Source organism: Harmonia axyridis, chromosome 3 (assembly GCF_914767665.1).
Source record: "Harmonia axyridis chromosome 3, icHarAxyr1.1, whole genome shotgun sequence".
NCBI lineage: Eukaryota > Metazoa > Arthropoda > Insecta > Coleoptera > Coccinellidae > Harmonia > Harmonia axyridis.
Window position 1 is genome coordinate 17,857,221 of NC_059503.1, and position 24,520 is coordinate 17,881,740.

Sequence of the window (24,520 nt, forward strand, 5' to 3'; positions counted from 1 at the left end):
TGCCCTTTGGGGCTGCTTAAGGCACGTTTCTCTATATGTTGGACCAGTTATCCAATGCTACAATTGTCTGAGGTATGGACATACCAAGGCCAATTGTAACAATCCATCCAAATCTAAACGTTGCAGGAACTGCGCTGAGAATCATGAGGAACAAGAATGTCCTGACCCCTCCCATCCGAAGTGTGTTTTCTGCTCTGGAGAACATGCCTCTACTGATCGCTCCTGCCCAGAGTTTCTACGCCAGAAACAAATTAATAGATTAATAGCGGTAGAGAACATTTCATATTTTGAGGCTGTTAAAATGATCCCGAAAAATTATAATGCAACTTCTCCCCTCTTGCGTAATGACCAATTCTCTTTTGATCTGAGGCCTCAGCTGTTTCCACAGCTACCCTCAAGACTCACTAACTCGGTTAGGGATTCTGCTGTTATTTCCGTCCATGACAGAAGAAATCTCCTTGACAATGGGTCTTCCACCCCTCTTTCTTATTCCACAGCCCTGAATAAGAAAAGGAAGAAAAATCCGCAATCTCCAGGATATGACCGAGATCTTCATGAATCTCAGTTATACAACACTTCCCTTCCCTTATCCCCAATACTTGGGAGCCCTTCTCATTCTCAGAGTGATCAAATACCTTCCTTTTCTGGTTCCCCTCTCTCAGATGAATTAATATTTGAAATTGTTTCCAAGCGTCTTCAAAATAAAGAAAATTCCGAGTTTATAAAGAGTCTTTCTGTATTATTTAAAAACAATTATCCTTCAAATGTTCTAGAAGATAGCATTCCCATTCCCACTGTTGAAGAGTCCATATAGTTCTAAAATTTGTTCGACTGTTCTCTTCTTTTATCTCAGTCTCCCTCACCTCCCTCGGCCTTACCATGTTAGACATTATACAGTGGAACATAAGATCAATTCACTCTAACATTGACAACCTGAAATTGCTAATAGAAGAGAACTCCCCCAGTGTGGTCATGCTTCAGGAAACGTGGCTTAATGAATCCCATAATCTCAGGGTATCAGGATTCTACTCTCTCAGACAGGATCGAAGCGATAGAGGTGGTGGTATTGCCCTTCTAGTCAAACTTGACCTACCATTTGTTCCAATTGATTTTTCCAACCTTCTTGTTCCTGATAGAGTTCAGCTCCAAGGTATCAAAGTAGCTTCTCCTCTGCTTTCTATCATTAATGTGTACTGTCCCCCCAACATCAATCTTCCCATTTCTTTTTGGAGCAACCTGATGGATAGTATAACTACCCCATTTATGATTGGTGGTGATTTTAATGCCCAGAACCCTATCTGGGGTTCTGGTTTTCGGAATCCCAGTGGTAAAGTCCTTGAGGATTTTATTCTAGGTGAGGATATATGTATCCTAAACAATGGCTCTCCTACCAGAATCTCCCCACCAGGCGAAAATCCTAGTGCCCCAGATATCACATTATGTTCTAGCTGTCTTAGAGTTAACTCCCAATGGGAAGTAATTTCTGACCCTGGAGGAAGTGATCATTTTCCACTTATGATCTCTCTCTGTTTTTTCCCTCTCTCGTCCCCTCCCTCTCATTCCCGATTTTCCTCCAGAAGGTTCAACACCGCCCAGGCAGATTGGTTCAGATTTCAGGAGGTAATTGACAATAATATTAGGAATAATCGCCCTAATTCCATTCTAGAATTTAGAGATCTAGTTGTTGAGGCTGCTGAATTCTGCATTCCCTTGAGGAGACCTTTCCAACCTTCTTCACCAACATATAGGAAATCGTGGTGGAATGATGATCTCTCTTTGGCTGTTAAGAGAAGATCTGATGCTTTCAGAGCTTACCTTCGTAATCCTTCAATGGAGCACTTTCTCTCAGCTAAAAGCATCCAATCAGCAGTCAAAGCTAAGATCAGAAAGGCCAAAAGAGAATCATTCAGAAGTTTCTGCGAAGGTCTGTCGCCTTGTAATGGCAGAAAATTGTGGTCAGATATATCCAGATTCAAATATGGTTGTAAACCCTCTGCTCCTCGAACTTCCTCTCCCACTTGTGGTCAAGAAATCCTCTCTCGCCTGTGCCCTCTTTCAACCCCTGCTTCAGTTCAGTCATCAGCTCCCATTAACTACTCTCCTGCTCCTTTTCCCCCTATCACCCTCGATGAACTGTCCTTGTGTATTAAGTCCAAGAAGGAGTCAGCTCCAGGCAAGGACGGTATAACATACAATATGTTGAAGTCTCTCCCAATCCATTCCAAACAGGTGCTAGCTGAGTTATTTAATGATCAGCTTTCATCACCTCAGATTCCATTATCCCTGAAGGATACTATCATCATTCCCATATGCAAGCCGGGAAAATCCCCAGAGGACCCCTTGAGTTTTCGTCCCATTGCTCTCACCTCCTGTCTCCTTAAAGTTCTTGAATCTTTGTTAGCAACCAGATTAGAGAGAGTGTATCAGAAATCGATAGACGATCGTGAACTACAGTTTGGTTTCCGTAAGGGAAAGTCCGTTAATGATGCCCTTTCATTCTTGATTTCAACGATTTATGCCTCCTTCCTCAGAAACGAGTTCGTGATAGTGGTGTTTCTGGACGTCAGACAGGCCTATGATTCGGTTCAGTTTGATCTTCTCGAACGTACTTTACTTTCTATGGATCTCCCACTCTCGGTTATTGAACTTATCAGATCTCTTGTAGTCCAGAGAAACATATTCCTGGTTGATCCCCTTACAAAGGAACTTATTGGTCCAGAGCAATCGAATATAGGGTTGGCTCAGGGCTCCCCAAAGGCTCCAATACTTTTTAACATATTCGTCAGTGATCTCCCAAATGTTGTGAATGTTCCAGGAGTTACAACTCTGAAATTTGCAGATGATAAGGCAATAATTGCTTCTGGTCCTACCTTTGATTCTGCATTTGAAAAAATGTCCAAAGCCTTGGTATTGGTAGAAAAATGGTCAATGGCAAAATCCCTCCAGTTATCTCCGGAAAAATCCAAGGCATTATGCTGCCATAAAAATAAGGTCCTTCCACTTAAGCCTCCTCTTCGCCTTTTTAAAACTGCCATTCCATGGGCTGATTCCGTGAAATACCTGGGCGTTTCGATTCATCAGAATTTGAATTGGTCTTTACATATCTCCGATATGTGCTCGAAATCTCTTCAGGGTATAAATGTTATGAGAGCATTGTGCAGAACCTGGTGGGGCTGTCATCCAGCAACTCAGCTATTGTTATACAGGGCCACAATTCGACCCTTCCTCGACTATGGCAGCCTTTTCTACGGAAAATGTTCCAAAGTTCTTCTGAAGAAATTGGACAGGATCCAGTATGCCGCTTTGAGAGTGGCTATGGGCTACATGAAGTCCACTCCTATCCCAATCATACTTGCCGAAAGCAACGAGCTCCCTCTTAAGTTTCGTCGTCAGTTCCTTGCGTTAAAGTTTCTATCCAAGCTGTATAGACTTCATAATGACCCTGTTCTATCAAAGGTGTCTTCAATTAAACACTGGTCAAATCTGGGTAATCCCCCTCCCATAGTAGAGGTCCATTCGCTCCTGTCTAACTCCGAAGACTTTTACTCCTCCTCTCATCTGCCCTGCTTTGACAGAGATTTAAAAGTCCATACCACCCATATTGGCTACTACTCCCTTGGGCTCTCAAAGTCTTCACAGGACAACGCTTTATCCTTTGAGGTTGCTTGTCTGGAAAAATTCCCCAGTTTCGACAGAGTTTACACTGATGCTTCCAAGTCCCCTTCTCATACAGGCATAGGAATTTATAGCCCTACGGGTATCTCAATATCGAAAAGACTTCCAAATCACTTTTCCATCTGCTCCGCTGAACTGATTGCAATCCTTGAGGCGACCTGGGAAATCAAAAGAAGAAATTTTAAAAAGGTTCTTATTATCACGGACTCCATGAGTGCGTTGGAGAAAATTACTAAGTGGAAGATTTCAGCTAGTAATGATCATATTACACTAGCGATTAGAGACAATATTCTGTACCTCTGCAATAATTCCTGTAATGTAAAACTAGTTTGGGTTCCAAGTCACACTAATATAGATGGTAATGATAAAGCGGACAATCTTGCAAAAACAGCTTCAGAAAACTCTGTTATTAGGAGGGCTCATGTTAGTGAGTTCTGGCCTTCTTTCAAGCGAATCATTTGGGAAAGGTGGAAGCGTGAATGGAGGGAATTGATGGGAAACCGTACCTTTTCGCAATATGTATACCCCAGATCCTTAGGCAATCGCCCTTGGTTTCTGGATGCGGAGCTCTCTAGAGGCAATGTGGTCACTATAAATAGATTGCGCTCTAACCACTGTTCTTCTCCTTGTCATCTTTATAGGATACATGTTGCTCAGACCGATTTGTGTGCTTGCGGAGACAGGGGTGATATCCCTCACATATTCTTCAATTGTCGGGTAAACTTGTCGAATTGTTTGAAGTTTTGCAGTGACCTATATGAGGTTAAATCCATAAAATCCTACCCTATTAACATCTATGATTTGATCTTTTCTGAAAATGTTCTCGTTTATAGGTTATTGTACAACTTCCTGGTGGCCTCAGGAATCCATTTATAAAAATAAAGGAAAAAAAAAAAAAAATAAATAAAAAAATAAATAAAATAAAAATAAATGTGTTATGTGTATCATCTGTTCCCTAATTGGTTTTCCCCTCATGATACTTTCCTTGTTGTATTTTGTGTGCATGAGGGAACCCTTCCCTACCTTCACATGCGCCACGGAAACCTTGCATTAAAAATTATAATAAAAAAAAAAAAAAAAAAAAAAAAAAAAAAAAAAAAAAAAAAAAAAAAAAAAAAAAAAGGGAGAGAGAGATAAATGTAACGTGAGAAAGTTGATCTCCAATAATAGCTCAGTATTTAACACCTTGAATTGGGGCCAATATTTTTGGAATTTAGAAAACTTGAACCCCACTCGATGGTCCAAATTGTTCGATGTGTAGATGGTGACAAACCCAGCACATAGTAAAGGATTGAAGAAGAAGAAGAAAAATAAATAAGATACTGTCAAAAGGTTAAAACCTAATCTAAATAATTCAATATCGTTTCAAAGCAGACTGCTTGAAATGCAATAAATGCAAGATTTTAATTAATATCTTTTGTGAAAATTCACTTTTCCACATGGATAAATTAACATTAATATCAGGAACTTTGTTCATGGCAGCTGATATATTTGCCATAGTAAGTTTGGCTTTGCCAGATTGGATAATTACTGATGTTGGTGGTGATACACAATTGGGACTAATGTGGACATGTATGACTTTGTATAACAGACCTCAAATATGCTTCACTCCTGACCTTCAGCCTGAATGGTTACTTGCTCTTGTTTGTATATTTGTCGGATGTATATGTATAACAACAACAATAATCTTACTTGTTTCTTCTCATTGGGACAGAAATGTACTACCATATGCAAGGTGGGTTGGTTTTACTGCAATGGTATTGTTTTGTTTAGCAGCTGTTATATTTCCAATGGGTTTTCATGTTGATGAGATAGGGGGACAGCCCTATCAACTTCCTAATAGCCACCAAGTTGGAATTTCATATATAATATTTGTATTAGCATTATGGGTAACTGTTATATCAGAATTGTTTGCAGGAAAGGTTTGTTTACCTCACTTTTGAAATGTTTTTTTTTATTTAGATTTGTATATCTATGACAGTCTTCTGTGATAATAATTTCAATTTGTTAATATTCTACAAAATCATAATTCATAGTTTATAACGTTATAAAATAATCACAGAGTCTATTCCAAATTTACTCAGATTTAGTTTTGGGTTAAGGTGCTTGTATTGCTGTTTTTACCTTAAGATATAATAATCGAAGTTCCATGTGAATAATGCTTCAAATTTAAAATCTAATTTGATTAATTTTTTGTATGGAATAAACTTTAATTTACATTTAAATTAAAAAAATAATGCATCACTGTTGATAAGTTTGGTAATATAAAAGCTCACACTTTACCTGAATAAAATATTAAAAAACAAAACCCTTTGATATATACATAAATTATTAAAAAAATTTTTAATGAGCATACTCATCAACCAATTTTTGGTTTTTTTAATGCATCATCAATGAAAAAAGTTTTCAGGGAATTGCTTGTAGTAACAATTCGGGCTAGAAACTATGACCCTAACAAAAAAGAGTATGAAAAAAAAGGGTGTGTGCCAAAGAGCCATGGAGAGTGCTATGATGGGCGTAACTCTGAAAGATAAAATCTCCAACAAAATCATTTGGGAGAGGACAAAAGTAAAAGATATCACAAAGCAGATAGCAAAGTTGAAGTGGCAGTGGGCTGGACATGTTGCACGCCAGAATCCGAATAGATGGACATTGAAAATAACTCAATGGAGACTACGCATGAGTAAAAGAAGCATTGGGAGACCAATTAAGAGATGGCGAGATGACATCAAGGAGATCTCAGAAAATCAGTGGATGAAGAAAGCACGGGATAGGAAAACATGGAAGAGTTTAGAAGAGGCCTATATCCAACATTGGATGTCAAACGGCTGAAGAGAGAGAGAGAGAGAGAACAATTCATTCACGCAACAATGTTTCAAGAAGTATTTCTTCTCTTCTTCAGGCTTATAAATATTCAATCAAAAATCCTTTGAAGCATTCAAATTCAGAGAAGAAATACTATTTTTGAAATATTCCTATGGGAATTAATTGTTAATACCAGCAGTTCCTTATGACTGAAAACATTAATAATAATACATTGAACATGTAGTAATCACATTTTGTTGAATTTCCCATAAATAAGTAATGAATATCATGAAATGTGTATTATTCTTTGCCCAGTTTGGAAGTTGGATTTATGAGTTTGGTAAGAAAAATTAAAAAGCGAATTTTTAATTTAAGTAGTATCTTCTGAAAGAACTTTGTAGTATTATGTTCAATTTAAATACCCATTTTCAAATTGTTGAGTGCAAGTAATGCAATGTATATCAAAGTAAATGTATAATATCTCCATTGCCTGCAATTTGAACATATTCTTAGGATTTGTTTTGGAAATTATCCCCAATTAGCTGTGATAAAGAATTTTTTATGTAGAATGATGTATTGAAATATAAATTTCCCATTATGAATTTTTTTTATCAACCCATAATACATGATGCCATGAAATAGTTCATATTGAGAAATATTCAGGTCATGAGGGATTAAACGCGGGAATCTCGAATCAATACAATTTTATTATTTCTTAAATTACCATTTGGAGCTTAGTTCGCTCATTCAACAACTTTATAACATTTTAACACTAATCTTTTGTTCCTCTTTGAAGTAAAACTAATTATTAATACTGCCAATTTACAATAGTTTATTTTTAAATAATAAAACAATATTTTAGATGTATATATAAAATTAAATAAACAGGTATATGTCGATATTTAAAATGGTTCCTCCCCACTATATGTAACAAAAAAGTTCAAAGTAGAGTTCATAGGAAGTTCAAAAATCAATATAAAAATCTTTAGTGATGAATATGTTGGCTTCTCAATTTTAAAATCTTCTACTATATAATATGCATAAAATTTGTAAAAATTAATAAAGATTAAAATGTAGTTCCCTGAAAACTCAATTCAAACCTTTGTGTCACAATGTATTTTATAATTGCACGTGACTAATTGATTTCAAAGATGTTTCTATTTATTCTTAACCATTTTCAGATTCACTGTGGATTGTATTTCTACTATAGATGGCTTGTCTGTAACTATGCCTGTTTGTTGAAGGTGACATTCTATCGGGAATCGGAGGGGGAACTAATGCACTTGTTTCATCCATTAATGTCACACCCATAGCCTCATCCAACTCGCCTATACTATTTTCTTTCAATTCAGTCACTTCTTGAAATAGAGCCATTCTTGATCTTAGTATATAAGCATAGGTTCTGTATCGCTTTACCTTAAAACATTAGATGAATATATTGATTTGCTTGATAACAGAAAAACTTAAAAATTTCTACCTCGAAATTTAGGTAAATTTCCTTTTCTTTATAATTTTGGACTATCAACGATTTTGACCCTTTCTCAGGTAGGGACCTTCTATGCTCATCTAACTCTGTTTCAAGTCTAGTTACTCTCTCCTCGTGATCTCTCAATTGTTCCCTCTGAAATAAAAGCTGAATTTCACCCTAAACTTGTCCTAGAAATTATGGACATTCAAGACAAACTTAGACTCATATGAATTCCAACAAGTATTGTTCCCAATCAGCTGGTACAAAACATATACATTTCAAAGTACCCTTATTTTTTAGAAAGTTCCTCAGAGAGTTATTCTAATGAGCCATAGTAAAGAGGAAATTCGAGGAAAGTACTGATTATGAGCTTTTGTGTGCTCATTCATTAAATCTTATTGAGACTGTGGGGCAATCTTCCTGAAATTCAACATGCCCCTATTGTGTCCTTAAGATCACAGAACTGTATACATATGAGATATGATGTCATTGTAATTCAGGTAGATATTTTGGTAAATTTTTGTAAGTAACTTATGAAGATGAAAATATCGTTGTCGAAACAATTCGTTAAATACTTATAAGGATTCTATGGTTTAAACTGAGGTACAACTTCAGTATTTGAATAAGAATTGATAAAACACAAATTGTACTATATAGAATAGTTGCCAGCATTAGTCAAAAGCATTGAAGAACACTTCGAAGGTCAATACGATGTAAAAATCATTTATAAAGATACTCTATTACTATTAATACTAGCAATATCTTACCAAATGAAACTTTGTAAGACTAGATGGCAAGAGCGGTCTTTGGAATTTTTTCTGAGAACCCACAGCTGCTTCTAAAGGTGGAGCAGAAAAACTTGCACAAACAAAATTGATTGTGTCGATCCATGACTGTAGCTCCTTGGAATCACTAAAAAAAATACATTCATACAATATTTGCAAATTTTCTCATTTCCAAATACAATAATTTTTTTTTTTATCATTGAAGGTTAAATTATTTCAGTAACACCCAATTGCATGAACGTTCATTAAAATTTAATGCTGTCATTAAAATTTTCATCCTCCAGCTATGTCATAATGGCGAATTAAAATTTTAAGGTAGCATTAAATTTTAATGAATTACCTGCAACTGGGTATAAGACTATCACTTCATAATTATCAAAATCAAATTATGTTTTAACAAGTTTGTAAAGGCGCGACCTTGGACATAAAAATTATCCTAATTCTATTATGAATTATAATCAATTTGGCTTCAAATATTCACCTTGTTTGAAACAAATATTCTGCTTGATCTGCTGTCTGCAGCCTAAAAACATACTGCTTCTTAACGTAGTCAGATGCTTTTGTAGCTAATGCATGGTGTATCCGGATTGCGTTATGTGGATTGTCACTCATCTCGTTTTTTCTGAAGCCATTTTCATCCTTGTGAAGGAACAGCATCAGATCCCTCAGAGTACAGTAGAACATCTTCCAGCTACGTTTGTGGAACGGCGCTAAAAAAACGCAGCAAAGGCCTTCGAAAAAGCTATTATGTATTTCAACATGCCTTAAGATTACATCTATTTATACTTGTGTTAGTTCAATTAGTGTGATATGTGTAATGAAATTATTGTATAGAAGAAAATGAAGAACAATGAGAATTCTTCAAAATGGCATCATGCATTTTAATTATATCCTTGCAGCAATAAAAGCAAGCTGCAAATGTAACAGGTATGTGTCTTGTGTTAAAGTTATAGTGTTACATATTAGCTCATAAAAAGGTTTTTATTACTGCTAGAATTTAGCTCAAGCCTAATAAACCACTCAATATGCAAATAATTATCTGTCCCACATTTTTATTAATGATACCAAATTTCATTTAATTACTTTTTATCTTTTTTACTGTTTTGAGTTCAATTCGATTTTAAAAGCTAATAATATGGATCTATCATGGTTGTTGCAAAGCAAAGCAGCGAGTGCAATAAAACATTTAGCATGTATGGTGCTATTCATTAATTTTTAGTCAATAATATAATCATGATTTATTATTATTATTATTATGTTCTGGAATTTGAATGTTTTTGGAATTATACGCCCGTCTTTTGAGAATTATTGATTACATTCTGAATTATATTTATTTGGATTGTGTACTTCTTGGGTTCAAAAAATAAATAAATGCCAAATATCAATTGAAATGAAACAAAAAGAAGAAGAATTTAGTATGAACAGAAAATATATTAACGGATGGACTGATTTACGTATGTTACCTCATAAATGATTATGACTCCTTTACTATTCTTTGAGAACTCAAGATCAAGTTTTTGTTTGAACACTCCTTCTGGAGTTTTATAAATTAACAATTTCCTTTTTAGTACATAAAGCTATGTTATTATTATATTTTAATTAACCAACCACCAAACTAACAAAGATCCATACTCACTTCTTTTAGCATTTGTTTCAAAACAACATTTCCTCATAACATAGCCTTTCTTATATTCCACTGTACTCATATTGGAAGGAATTTCTAAGAATGGATTTACTCCATATGGAATGTGTTCATGGACCTTATTTTGAGCTGGTGATGTGCAATCATCCCTTAAATAACAGTTATAAGTGTTCTGATGTAAATACAACATCTAGAATAGAAATACTTACAATGCCCATTCTAATGGGTAATTTTTGATCGAATAATAAATTAGTTTCAAAACTTCGCGTGGAAAATTCTTTCCTTCATTCAAATCTGCTAAATTATCAATGAATTCATTACAAGTCATTTTTCTATTCATATTTTGTCCATGGAGGTCTGTGTTGAGCAGCATAATTGCACATGTCAATGTGTGTACAGCATCTAAAATCATTTTTTCTTATAGACAAATTCAGGTAATGAAAGCTGAAGACATGATATATTGTGCTTCAATGCTCTCTAATTCTCAGTTATACAAGTAGAAAGTTATTATAGAATCTCATGTGTATGGTGAATTAAACTATAGTTAAAGGCAATATATATACAGAATTAACCATTTTATTATTATTATTATTATTATATTTCACTATTTGAATAGGTCATTAATGAAAGACATACCTTGAGAATTAAAAGAGCCAGGATTGCAAAATAAATATCTTTTTGAAAAGTGAACCAAGACTCTTTCTCTTTCCTGGGTTTCCCCCGTAAGAGAAAACTGTTTTAAAAATTTCCTCAAGGCTGCATCTAATGTATCATTTTCAAACTCGAAATATTTTAAGTACTCTTCAGCTACAGCTCTGCTGAAGTCATTGCTGGAAAATAATTGATGATCAAGTTATATAAAAAAAACAGCATTAAACTGTATTACTCACTTTTTGCTCAAATGTCTTGAAACGTCAGATTTCTTGAAACCGTCTAAACTATACAATCTCTTAGCCAGCCGAATAGCTGATGGAACATCCACTGCTTTAGGAGAATAATGAAAACTATGCAGGCTTTCTATATCACTGTCATCTTCTATTAAGGTAGGAGATGAATCTCTTTTAATATCACAATTTGAATCATAATCTACTAAATTTTGTTCCATTAGATCACAATTTATCTGAAAGAATATAGATATTTAGTTATAGAAAAGAATTATGAGGACTTGAAGTATCTCCAAACAGCCTAATCTGTTTTTGAATATTTTGAAATTTCAAGCACTTATTCCAAAATATATTTTTACTTTTAGAAAATCAAAAAAAAAAAAATACGGTTTCCATTTCCAAGTACTTAATTTTATTCCATTATACATTTTTCCTTATTCAAATGAAGTATGAAACCAGTTCAAATTAAATAGTAACTGGAATAGAATTCATTATAGAATCTGGTTGTGTATGTGAAGAGAACAACAATTTGATGGACTTGTTAATCCCCAATTGATATTCCAATTTACAAACCATTAGTAATAAATATTCTGGTTTTATAACATTTGTTATTTTTTTTATTAGCACACTCACTTGATTGATTTTAGTTTACAGCAAGATACTTTTTTATTTTATTTTTGTAATATTGTGTTTAAAAGTTGTAATGAACCAAATGAAAAATATGCATCTGCAATTTCTTATCAATCTGAATGAAGATCTTTTTTTTAAATGTTATTTATACAAAAGAATATTTTGTAAAATTAAATACTTGGGGTAAAATATTATTTAACAGAATCATACACACCTCACATCCATTTTGAGGAGTAACAGTATTTTCGTTCTGTTTCTCCCTGAAACAACTTTTGTCAGGCCCCTTCACTTGTATAACAATTCGGTGATCATTATCACTACCCCGATGCCTTTGGTAAGGTTCCGAAACTAAAAGTGTACTATCACTATCACTTGGATCACTGATTTCCATAATACAATCACGCATTCCCATACTGTCGTCATCATGGTAATCAGGACTTGAAATATTCGAGATTGCCTCGGACATGCTGGCATCATTCACTGAATGATGTGGTAAATTGTTGAGAGAGTAAGGTAGTTTTCTAGATCCAGAATGGCTAGACATTACCGAGGAAGACACAGATGTGGGAGAGGCTGGAGATTCTGAATGGGGAGGACTAAGAGAAGTTGGAGAGGAGTTGCTGTGGGAGGAATTGCTGCCATTAGACAGCTGGTGTGAATGTTTGGCGTTTTCACTTATTGGCGCATTGTAAGTCCATACAATCCTATCACTGTCATCACTGACATTTGTGTTGTCGGAAGCTGTATCCAGGAGAGTATTCAATGAAGAAGTCATATCATCATTTCCTTCAGCATTCGAGGACCGTTCATCAATGTCATAATTTTGGCCTTGTAATTGGTCCTCCGACCTACAAATGAATTTCAAGAATAATCATGGTAATGGGCTAGATGTAATATGTGAATATATCTACTATTTCTAAAAAAAACCTTATTTCGCCAATAAAATCATGTTTTAAGGTAAATTATGGCATCTATATAATTTAAATCATGTCACTTTTAGAATACCTTTAACATGACCAGTTTTTGATTCTTTAATAATGTCATACAGCCTAATATCATAATCCCAATTTTCAAATTTTAACTCAGGGCACTTTGTATTAGTTTCTTTCAATATATTAATCCAAACTTAAATAAAACAAAATAAACTGATGTCTCACCTGCTGTTTCTCACATAGTTTCCAGAGGAATTATTAGTATTGGAAGTAGTATCACCAAGTCTTCTGGTGGCACATTCAGGGGAAGTAGTCAAAGATGCTGCTCCATAAACTTTTTGGCCAAGTTCTGACTCGTTGGGACTATTTGGCACAGAATTATTCATCGAGTGGGTCATTTGATTGGAATGGTTATTGTGAAACTTTGGATTAGCCATCTATAATGAGAAGGTTCCTCATGATATTGAAAATGAGCAACCCACTTCATAATATTCAATAACGGAAAGTACAGGATTCATAACAAATAACATAGAAAAAAGAACACTCAGATAAGCTTATTGAGAGTTTTACTGAAATATTAATTTTCAAATAATTCTACAAATAAATACTGGGTGTTCTTTTTTATCCAGCATGCTTTCATGCAATTAAATTACATAATATAAAATGCATTTGTGAAATTATTATGTTGTTTTTGAAATTTACACCCAAGAACCTCCCTATATTCAAAAATAATTGTTAGGGATTAGGATTACCCATAAAAAAGGAATATTAAAGAAAAATAAAGCATGAAAATGATTTGATATACACCTAGAACTTACCCTTCTGTGTTTAGCTAATGATGTGGATTGGGGTATTTTAGATATATTAAGGATTTTTTCTCCGGTCATCATATAAGCCTCAAATTTGGGTTGCGACTTTTTGACGCATTCTTGATTGGAGAGGGGCTGCCATAGTAATCGATCATTGTCCCCATGATTCATCAGTAGAGGCTCTTTCTCTGGGATACTTTTGTTCAAGACATGTGTTTGATGCACAGAAGGCTGAGGGCGATTGGGACTATATTTTTTGAGTTTTGATGTGCAAATACTCTCTGATTCATCGCAGTTTGTTAGTAGATGTGTTTGAACTGTTGCTTTGATTTTAGGATCTGAAAAATGTTAGTATCTCTAGTAACTGTGAAAATCGTGTTTTATTATCCACTTTGTTATTTTCCTGATAAGCTGAGGTGATAAATTAGTTTTTGCTAGGGAAGCATAATGATACAGACAGTTTATAAGCTCTGAGAATGATGAAAAAAAGATCAAAAAGTGTTCACTTGAACTGCTCCTTTTTTATTTGTATAAATACTATGAAATTTTTCAGATATTCACAAAGACATTCCATTAAAAAAATGTGACAGAAAAAGTTGAACAAGACAAATGTGAAAATGAGTTTTCAAAATGTTACATACCACGTTTAATTTTGAGTTTAACTGGGTCTTCAGATAATCGAAGGCATTTCAACACTAAAAAAAAAAAAAAATTTTTTGAGACAGAAAAAAGGAAAGAAGAAATACAAGTTCTATTCAAGCAAATTTCAAACATTTTTTTCAGAGAAACTATGTATGTTGAATATCAACAGTTTCTTTGAACTTTATTGAATACTGATGATACTGAACTAAAAGTTGCTTGATTCATAGCAAAAGTAATGAAACTGAAGAAATGAAAATCATTTAAAAATTACCTTCTTTTGTACTTAATCTATTAACATCTATTTCATTGACTCTAAGGATTACATCGCCAACCTCAACCTAAAATAAAATAAAAAACTAAAAATGTACCATTCATTAGATTATTAAAAAATTAAATGTTAACAAGTGACATTTTGAAGCGATAGTAAAATCATTCTTCTAATATGGGCATATTTGGAACTATGTTAATGTGTAGGCTCCATATAGAGAAAAGTTAATAAAAATTATCATTTAAATATAACTTTGATCAAGTACATTTGGTGGAGAAAATGATATAGACAGTGGGTGTTTCAAGATTTGGAAGCGCATTTGACCTAATAGAAAGGAATTGAAAGAAATGCTCAATGCTATCATATCGTTTCAACATTAAAGTTTTCGATAATAAACTATTGGAAACATGTGAGAACATTTCTCCTGCTGGAAGTTTGCATAATCATAAAATCGAATTAAATAGAAATGACAGCTATATAATCCAGGGCTTCTTTAAGAAAAAAAGGGTTTACTGAAATTTTGATATACATATACATATGATATCGGTATTTCGTACACCGATTTATTCTACTAGATTTAGATTCTGATCCAAGTACATATATCATTCAAAAGATAAAAAATTGAATAAAAAATATATATTTATACAGCATAATATAATATACTGTATAATATAATGCAATTAAGACAATGATATTTGAAATATTTTCTTCTGCAATGTTTGAGCAGTAATAGTTTAGATTTTGTGAATATTTGTTTAGTAATTTGTAAATTTTAGTTCGACCACTATGCAATAATATTTATTTTTAATTGTTTTTAAAATGAATTTAGATATTCTGTACGACAGAAGAAGAAGTGAATGCTTTTGCAGTGTTTCTCATGGAAATTTTTAAAGGGAAATAGTAATAGTTCAACAAATACCTTTTTACTTCATGGAATTGATCCAATATTAGTAAAATAATCAATTCAGAAGTATACTTGCTCTAATAATATACATTAAAGCAAGTATTTGCATTGAACTCAGTAGATTCTATCTTCCCCAATATGTATATAACATATTGAGGAAGATAGAATGACCCTGTAATAATGAAATACATAATTTTAAGTACAAAAATTTGTAATTCAACAAGTACAATTTTCTACTGAGTTCAATGCAAATTTTCCTTCAGACGCCATTATTGTATATTTAATGTAATCTTCTAAAAATAGAAATATTTCATACATTACTTATGACAGTCTGGTTACTTGGAGGTTAGTTGAATATTTCCTGATTTTCAAGGAAATGAACAGTATATGCGAATGAAACATTAGCCAAAAAATTAAATTGGTTAATATTTTTCAGTTAGCGCAGTAGCATTATCTACATATTCCAAAAACGGAATCATTTCCATGGCTTTGACTACGCATTAAGAGAAAAGTATAAGTGATAAATATAGATAGGTTCCAGTTACCTTTTTACAACTTCTGAAAATGAAACGCTTCAAAAATAACCGACTTTCTGTAGCTGACAGGTGCTAAAATTTGTTTGAATTAAAAATCAATAATCTAAAAATAATTTATGATCATTTTTCGAACTGATTTCAATCTGCATTTAACTCATTCAAAATTTCTCGTCAAACCATTTTTATAAGTAAAAGTATTCAACTGAATAACTAAAATGGTATTACTCTGAACAAGGCCGTAACTAGAAAAAATTTGGAGGGGGTGGTTTAGTTGACTTAGGCTCTAGAATAATATTTCGGAGTTTGTAACCAATAATTTTTCAATAATAAAATGTATACAGTGTGTTCCAAAATTTGAAGTATAGGGAAAATGGAAGATTACTGGCATAATTTCAAGAAAACATAGTCCTATGAACATGGGTCCTTAAACGCTTTGTTTTCGAGATACAACGTGTTTCTTGTAGTCTTTTTTTTGTGATGATTACACCAGTTTATCGAATCTTTATTAATCTTCGATAAAGATTGGGCAACTAATAAGTACCAAAACTCATAATTAATTAATTCATCACAGCTTAAACTGGATCCTTATCATAATTTGGATTTTCCTGAGGATTACTAGAGAACTGTTTGAATTTTTTCTCGAAATCAGTAGCAGATATGACAAAATTACAAGTCACCAAAAAGTGGACCTGGACCAAAGTTTCTTTCAACATTCTAAATAACCAGTGGTCCACCAAAAAAGTTCTGAAGGAAAGAAACGGCCACTGTTCCAGAAAATAATCACCCTGTGGATTTGCATTCAAAATTAGCACATCACATGATTAACACTTCAAATTGGAATATCTATGCCAAAATTAAGTTAAAAATCCTAAGAAGGGAAGATACTATTAGGAAAAAAAAACACCCTGTATCTCTTAAATAAAGTGTTTGCGGGCCCATGTTTATAGAACTTTTTTTTCTTAAAAAAATCCGAGGAATCTGTCATTTCCGTTTATACTTACAATTTAGGAAAATCCTGTGTACCGGGTGATTTTTCAAGTCGAGTCAGTCGAAAATATCGAAAAGGAAAAATTTTTCGAATAAAAGTTTGGTTGGGTCTGAGGGGAAAGTCTACTTATGCAGGATTTTCTTCCATTTAATTCTTCCTTGTGGGAGGAATTAAGGGGTGAATTTTGTAAATTCAAACGGGAACACCTATGGCCTTGGGTATGACGTAGATCAATGAATTTCTCCCATTCAAGTAACAAACGGATTTGGAAAAGACTAACCAGGAAAATGTTTATCTGAATAACCACCTTATCATTGATTCGAAAATTTTACCGTCCTTTTCAGTTACTATGAACCTACTACTATGTCCTTCACGATATCCTGTTACTTCAGTCCATATCATAAAATACTGAAAATTTCAATCAATCAAAGGTTAATTATTTCCTGTTTCAATACAAAATATGATCCCGGGTTCGAATCCCGCCGCTGAATATTCGTTAATTTGTTTTTCTTTGCAATTATCATGTGTTTTCTTCACGATCCGAGATATATTGTGTTGAAAGAGAAAATAATAAACCATAGTGTAAAATTTGTATTATTTTTTATTCGATTTTTGGATTCTAAAAATTCCAAAACAGTGACTGAACATTTCTGGAGGGGTTTAATTTTTTTTTGAACAATTCCAAAGGTTTATTATAAGAAATCATAAACCAAAATGAAATGGTACATTGAAAGAATTCAACAAGAACTGAGTGAGGGCTATTCAAAGGGAGTAAGACTCTCGGTAACACTACACCAAAAAAGGGTTTTTTTATGTAATAATGTTTGTCTGTCTGTACTCTCCGAAAACACCGAACGAATTTTCTACCGGTTTTTGCAGATATATTCATTCAGTTTTGTTTAAAAAAATTGGATGAAAGTAAAAGGGGCGTTTGTCATTCGAAGCTAATCTTTTAATCGGGCTCAAATTAGTTTGTTAATAATTTATTCAATCTACATACATACGTTGTCTACAGTCTTATCAAAACGCTTAAAAACGTTTTTACTAAGGTAGAGATTTGTGGTGAAAAATATTTCATGATGTATGTTGATAATGATTTTTTCAGGAATCAATCTTTTGTTGGGTTTTCTTTGAATTTCATAGATGGAATTCCCAACTTATACTTTGTTCATGTATTGCTGACAAATCTTTAAAATTGGTCATTTTCAATGGAAGTGGCAAAAATTTGCCTGTTTCCAGTTGGTTTTTATCCACTTTCACTATTTCTGGATAATGCCGCTTCCTACCCATACAATTTGCACTACAGACAAATTCTACTCTGTCCCTAAGCCAATGTTGAGCAAATTAAGATTACTAGTGGTTACGATTGCCGTTGTTTGTGTTAGATGTGATTGATATCATTTATTTTGTCATCAGTTCTACAGCTGAGAAAAATGGAGAAAATTGATTTTTAATACCAAGTAACTATATTGATTATTGATATTTTTCCATTAAATGAATACCTAGGTATATTGATTGTTAAATTAGTTTTTTGAAATTGAAAAACTGTATTACATTCAAAGAAATTATTTCGGTTCTATAAGGAACAAATAATACACTATGGTTCACCTAGCGACGTTTCGACGTTTATCTGACGTCTTTTTCAAGCTAGTGAAGAATCACAGAAACATAAAAATCATTATATTTGTCTTAAACTTAAGATGAATTTATAGATTAATAAATATAGATAGAGTGTGTATACTCCCGCAATTTTTACATGTCCCCATCATGGTTAGATTACGTTGTCGCATTGTGATATATTTTCAAATCCACAATTTTTCTATATCCTTATGAATGTATATTATATTGAATGAAATATATTTATTTGAGTGATTACCGATTAAATATGCAAATTTGAATATTTGGAATCCGATATTTTTCCTAATTGTCGAATTTATAATATTAAGCAGAATATTTATTATTTTCTGTATCCACCTGCTGAAATCCAAGGTTTGGCAACTTTTGCTCTCCTAGTGTCATCGGTTGTTTCACGTCGTTTGGCGCACTTGAAGTTTGTTTTCTGAATTTCTGATATATTTAGGTATTTATTTCAATATATTTTGGGTTAATATGAAACGTTGATTCACTATGGGACCTGATATGTGTTTTCTTTTTTGAGAACGCGCAAATTGAGTGAAATATCGTATGACTGATATGTTTTCATTTCCGCGCGCTTCATGTCAAATTTGATAGTTTATATTGGGTACAAAATTTGCTTACTGAAAATGACATATGCTCCCTATATCTATGTTTATTACTCTGAGGATGAATTAAATAAGAATTCCTGGGTTTAATCAATATTCGATCGACTATATTCTTGTGATGTGTATACATTACGATGTCAACTGATACAGTTGAATCTTGATGTATGAATGTAATAAATAAGAGTGTAAAATTTGTAGTGTTCTCATATTTTACCTTCTCCAGTGAACTGAAATGAATGAAATCAAATATTTCAGTAAACCAAAATTGAATATTTACGAAATTTTCAATCTTAGATAATTTACGCTTCGCGTTACTTCCCTGAACCTTTACTTCTTGTCAAAGTCAATCATTCTGATGAATTTTATAAGCGTTCAGAAAATCACCTCTTGCATGAAACGATTATTATTCTAGAGAGGCTATTACAGGCGCGATTCTATTCGAAACGATCTAAAAATGTAATTACAAACTAATGTTATAATATCGATTTTTTAACACACAATCATTAAGGAGGGCATTAAATCAGAGCATTTTTGATAAGTTTACCGTATGCATGATTGTTCGAACACTTCAAGATCGCTTTTGTAGCATTTCGTGAAGCTAATAGGTGCAATATTGAAATGAACTTCGACAGGAACTTTATTCTCAATAATAAATTTCTTTATAATGATAAGTATTTTATGGTATATGAAAATGAGAATGTTTTCGACCCGTTGTAAGCGACACATTTTGATTGATTAAGAGAATACTTTTTGAAGAAAGTAATATCATAAGGCTTCATAAATTATTATCATTATTAAAAAATGCTAGTTAAATTGAGGGGAAATTCAGTGAATTACCGAAAAGTCAAATAATAATCAATTAAAATTTTGATAAATCGCAATGAACAACATTAGCGAAAACTATTGAATTGGTGTCAGGAGCTTTTCAACGCTCGTTCATTCATGCACCTATTGCGCCGTTGGAGAGCACAGGACTGTATATAGGAATATGTATTATGTCATAATCAGTGGCAATAATTCAAATGATTATTTGACGAATACTCAGAGTAATAAAGATAGATAGATAGAGGGAGTATATGTCATTTTCAGTAAGCAAATTTTGTCCCCAACATGAACTATCAAATTTGACATGAAGCGCGCGGAAATTAAAACATATCAGTGATACGATATTTCACTCAATTCGCGAGTTTCTCCACAAAGGACGCAATTATTATGATCCATAGCGAATCAACTCAGAATATATTGAGATGAATACCTAAATATATCAGAAATTCAGAAAACAAACTTCAAGCGCGCCGAACGACTTGAAACAATGGAGGACAGTAGGAGATCAATAGTTACCAAACCTTGGATTCCGGCAGGTAGATACTGAAAAAAATTAATATTCTGCATATTATAAATTCGACAATTAGGGAAAATAACGGATTCCAAATATTCAAATTTGCATATTTAATTGAGAATCACTCAAATAAATATATCTCATTCAATATAATATACTATAATATATAATATCATGAAGATATAGTAAACTCGTGGATTTGAAAATATATCACAATCCGACAACGTAATCTAACCATGTTGGGGGACATGTAAAAATTGCGTATACTCCCTCTATCTATGTTTATTACTCTATGGTTTAGACGCATCTCATATCGATCGAATTCGTATTTTTGAATTTATTAGGGAAACAACATTTCTAAACACTATATTTACGGAACCCCAAAGAGTGTTTTGCCCTTTAACGAATCTAACCGCGGCATTTAAGATTCGAATTTTCTCTGCAATTTTGCAGATTTCAAGTGATATTGTGTTTGCAGACGTCCGGACGGACAGAACTGAATTTGAACAAGGATGCGCCATCAGTGGGTCAAACCTTATTTTTTGACGATTCTCTGTTCAAATTTCGATAATTACCACCATCGAATACGAAATATTGCTCACGCAAACACAAAAACAAACAAAAAAGGTTAAAGGGAATTGTGGTACACAAACTTAATGACTTTCGTCATAAAGTATAAAGAATAACTGTGCTAACTTTGCAATAAAAATAATTTCTTCAATTCCTCTAAGTGAGTTTTTAAAATGATTGAAGGCAGAATGTATTTTGTATAATTCCTGAGAAATAGATATTTTAATTTAATTTTTACCTTTTGAAATTTATGGCTAGATTTATTAAGTTGGTAGGTGTTGCGATGTAGCAACCAAAGAGAAGAGAGGATTGTTATTTGATTTTTGAATTCTACACATTCCAAAACTTGGAGCAACTAAATTTTCGCATTTATTTTTTCCCTAAATTCAGAGAATCTTCTGATAAAGAGTCGTAAGAACTGGGCTTTAAATTCAGTTAGCCTTTCAAGTTGCATAATAATAAAGCGCGACAAATATTGAACTCACCTTCGAAAATTCAATTTAATTAAAGCATAGTTTATTTGAGCTATTACAGTGTGAGATAATATTATGAGCATATCCCTACCGTCTGCATTGCATGAACAATGAACATGTAATCCTCATGTTTGCGAATCATATGAACCGCATTGCGACTTTTTATTACAGTTGATAAAAATCGATTCGTTCATCTTTGGATAATTTTAAAACACAACTTTCAAACCCAAATCTAGGAAGTTGGGTTAGATCACCCTATTACAGGAAATAATTTTTTGAAGTGAAATTAGCTATTCAATTTCAAAATGTGTCCCCTATATCATGAAGATGTACTGACTGGTACCAGTATATTAATAATTTAGTGGATAAATTTATTGAAATATTTGAAAAAGATCAGTATTAGCATACAATTCGAAAAGCAAATGACGATAAAAATATAGAATGACCTTGAAATCATATGTTTTAAATCTGTCATTTGTTGAAGGCGACTAATAAAATATTTATTATTTAGCTTACATAATTATAATATTATTTTGTTTCAGAAATCGGGTTAGGAAATTATCAAAATCATTATGAGCAATATTGGTTACTGAAGATCGTATATTAAGATCTTTGATTCGAACAAATAGTTTAAAAAATTGTTTTGCATTACAATAAAACTCTGATCAAATCAAATAATTAAATTGCTGATTCAAACAGAATGGAAAAATCAGAATTAGTCCTGCCATTATACTCTTATCTTAGCCTCTAATTTCATTTCTTTGCACCAATTAGTTCCACACCTTTAATTTCTTTTGTTCGCTATTCATCATAACAAAGAATGAATGCAAGAAATCTAATATTGCAATTGTTTTATAAGAGAAGCTGCTTGGTTCAATTTCTATGAAAATGCAGAAAATTTTCCCAAATTCAAACCCTTGTTGCAAGGTCAACAAGATGCAAAAATTAAAAATTTTAGTTCAAGAAAATTTTGAAAGGGAATCAAAAATACCAAAGCACTACTATGCATAGGAATAAGAATGATAGGATTAACAGATCAAAAAACGATTGCTGACCAGTGTGATTTTTATTCTCTTTAAGAAACAATGAACTAAGTTGAATTGATTATTATTGAAAACAATATTGAACTGAAATAGAATAATAAAGACATTAATTCCCATTTTGGACAATTACATATATAGAGAATGTTGCAGAATACTATAGCCAAATAGTTTCAAACAAACCATAAAAATATCAAATAGGTTTTTGAATCACGAAGATACAAAAATGCAAAAGTAATAACAGCAAAACATTTTCTTTACTATAATGAATAAAACATTCAAATAGTGAAAAAAAGAAATAGTTAATATTCATGCCAAATCTCTCTCTTAATCATAGGACTAGTAACCCAATTATTATACGAAATAGAGAAAATCATAAGAATATTTTGCGTTGCTCATTCTGAAATCTTAATCATTAGAGCAAATATCAATAGTAAGCGACATTGGTAACAAATCGATACTACCATAAAAATTAGCTTACCAACCGAATAAACTGAAGGTTAATATAGGCTGGTCTTGTTACAGTATACGTATTTTTCATTACAATGAAAAATATTATGAAAACAAATTCAAATAAGTAATAAGCTGTCAACAAAAACCCTTCCATCTTTTTGATCCTTTTCTTAAGACCTGTCTGTGAACAACTACTATCATCTCATAAGGACAAATCTGTGGAGTAAATACAATTTACATAGTATGACTATAATTGCATCTATTGTTTTCGATAACCATTTTCAAATATTTAGAAGAAATGTCAGTTTACTATGTTACTGTTGATTGTTTTGAGAAGCAAAGGTAGTACTGATATTCACATTTAAATATTAATGATTCTGTTTAAGTGAGAATGTACTATAGATGTAAATGCAATAGTTTTATGCAGATTCAAAATCAGCATCTAACGAATATGCCCTTTGCCACGCCAATGGAATCAATAAATAAATTCGATATTTTTGGCTATCAATTTAACGCTGCCAAATAATATCATATTTACATTTATTGACAACGAATTGGGTACATAGTACATTGATGAAATATCGATAAACATTTTCGAGATGTTTTCAACTTAATAAAGTAAAAAAACACTGATAATAGACAAGTGAAGGTAAACTACATACCTCACCGCTCTCGGCAGCTGGAGAATCCTCCGAGATATTGTAGATTATCGGGGGTAATCCTGGTTTCCCAAGTAAAGAAAACCCAAGTCCAGATTGTTCACTTCGTTTTAAAACCACTAATAACTCTTCAGCCATACTCAAAAAACATTGATTTCGAAAAACAGCACCATAAATAACAAATAATTGACTCCTCCTGCTACTCCCATAACCTCTTTACCGACATCCCTAAGTTACCAGTGGCGTTTCCTTGACTTAAAATGAATGAAAGGATACAGTATCAATGGCAATGACCTCTTTTTTAACCACGGAATAATATCCTTATTTTAGAGAATATTAACAATCAATATTGATTTATTTTCTGAAACTATCCAAATTTTGATAAAAGAAACCTATCAAACATAGCAGTTCATATCATATCAAAAATTATTTGGCAGATGGACATCCGGAAAACAGGACCGTATTGAGGAGGGGTTACAATAAACATAGAAAATCAATAACAACAAAAACATGAAATTCTTTCGAATTCAAATTCTTCATTTTATTCAAATGATCTTTAAGATTATATTAAAATTAATTCATATGTAAAACTAGTTGGTAAAAATTAAAAGAAACATGAGGTAAAACAATGAAATATTGAAAAAATTTAATAATCAAATAGGAGAAGACCATTGAATTGAATTCGTACCATAAATTCATTGATTGAAACTGCAAGTAGAGAAAATTTGAAAATATATTCTATTTTAAATCAACAGACAACGCCCATATTATTTGA

General features: G+C 32.6%; 2 protein-coding genes across 4 annotated transcripts; one reads left to right on the plus strand and one right to left on the minus strand.

The window, feature by feature from the left end:
* The first annotated feature begins 4,762 nt into the window (after positions 1–4,762).
* On the plus strand, positions 4,763–7,078 carry LOC123677089 (uncharacterized protein C16orf52 homolog A). Its single transcript, XM_045613553.1, has one exon. It carries the CDS (start codon positions 5,115–5,117, stop codon positions 5,616–5,618), a length of 504 nt encoding a protein of 167 aa, XP_045469509.1. The 5' UTR covers positions 4,763–5,114; the 3' UTR covers positions 5,619–7,078.
* Positions 7,079–7,167: 89 nt separating this feature from the next.
* LOC123677088 (PH and SEC7 domain-containing protein) lies at positions 7,168–24,203 on the minus strand. Of its 3 annotated transcripts, none has more exons than XM_045613552.1 (14): positions 23,749–24,203; positions 14,544–14,610; positions 14,272–14,325; positions 13,640–13,968; positions 13,047–13,258; positions 12,104–12,737; positions 11,266–11,495; positions 11,012–11,205; positions 10,585–10,777; positions 10,370–10,524; positions 9,215–9,443; positions 8,716–8,860; positions 7,958–8,101; positions 7,168–7,896 (listed from the first exon to the last, which is right to left on the minus strand). In XM_045613552.1, exons 1-14 carry the CDS (start codon positions 23,881–23,883, stop codon positions 7,648–7,650), a joined length of 2,970 nt encoding a protein of 989 aa, XP_045469508.1. In that variant the 5' UTR covers positions 23,884–24,203; the 3' UTR covers positions 7,168–7,647. The 3 variants fall into 3 exon arrangements, with proteins under 3 accessions (XP_045469508.1, XP_045469506.1, XP_045469507.1); XM_045613550.1 differs by having other exon boundaries at positions 7,958–8,113; positions 9,215–9,464; XM_045613551.1 differs by having other exon boundaries at positions 9,215–9,464; positions 23,749–24,202.
* Between the last annotated feature and the right edge of the window lie 317 nt (positions 24,204–24,520).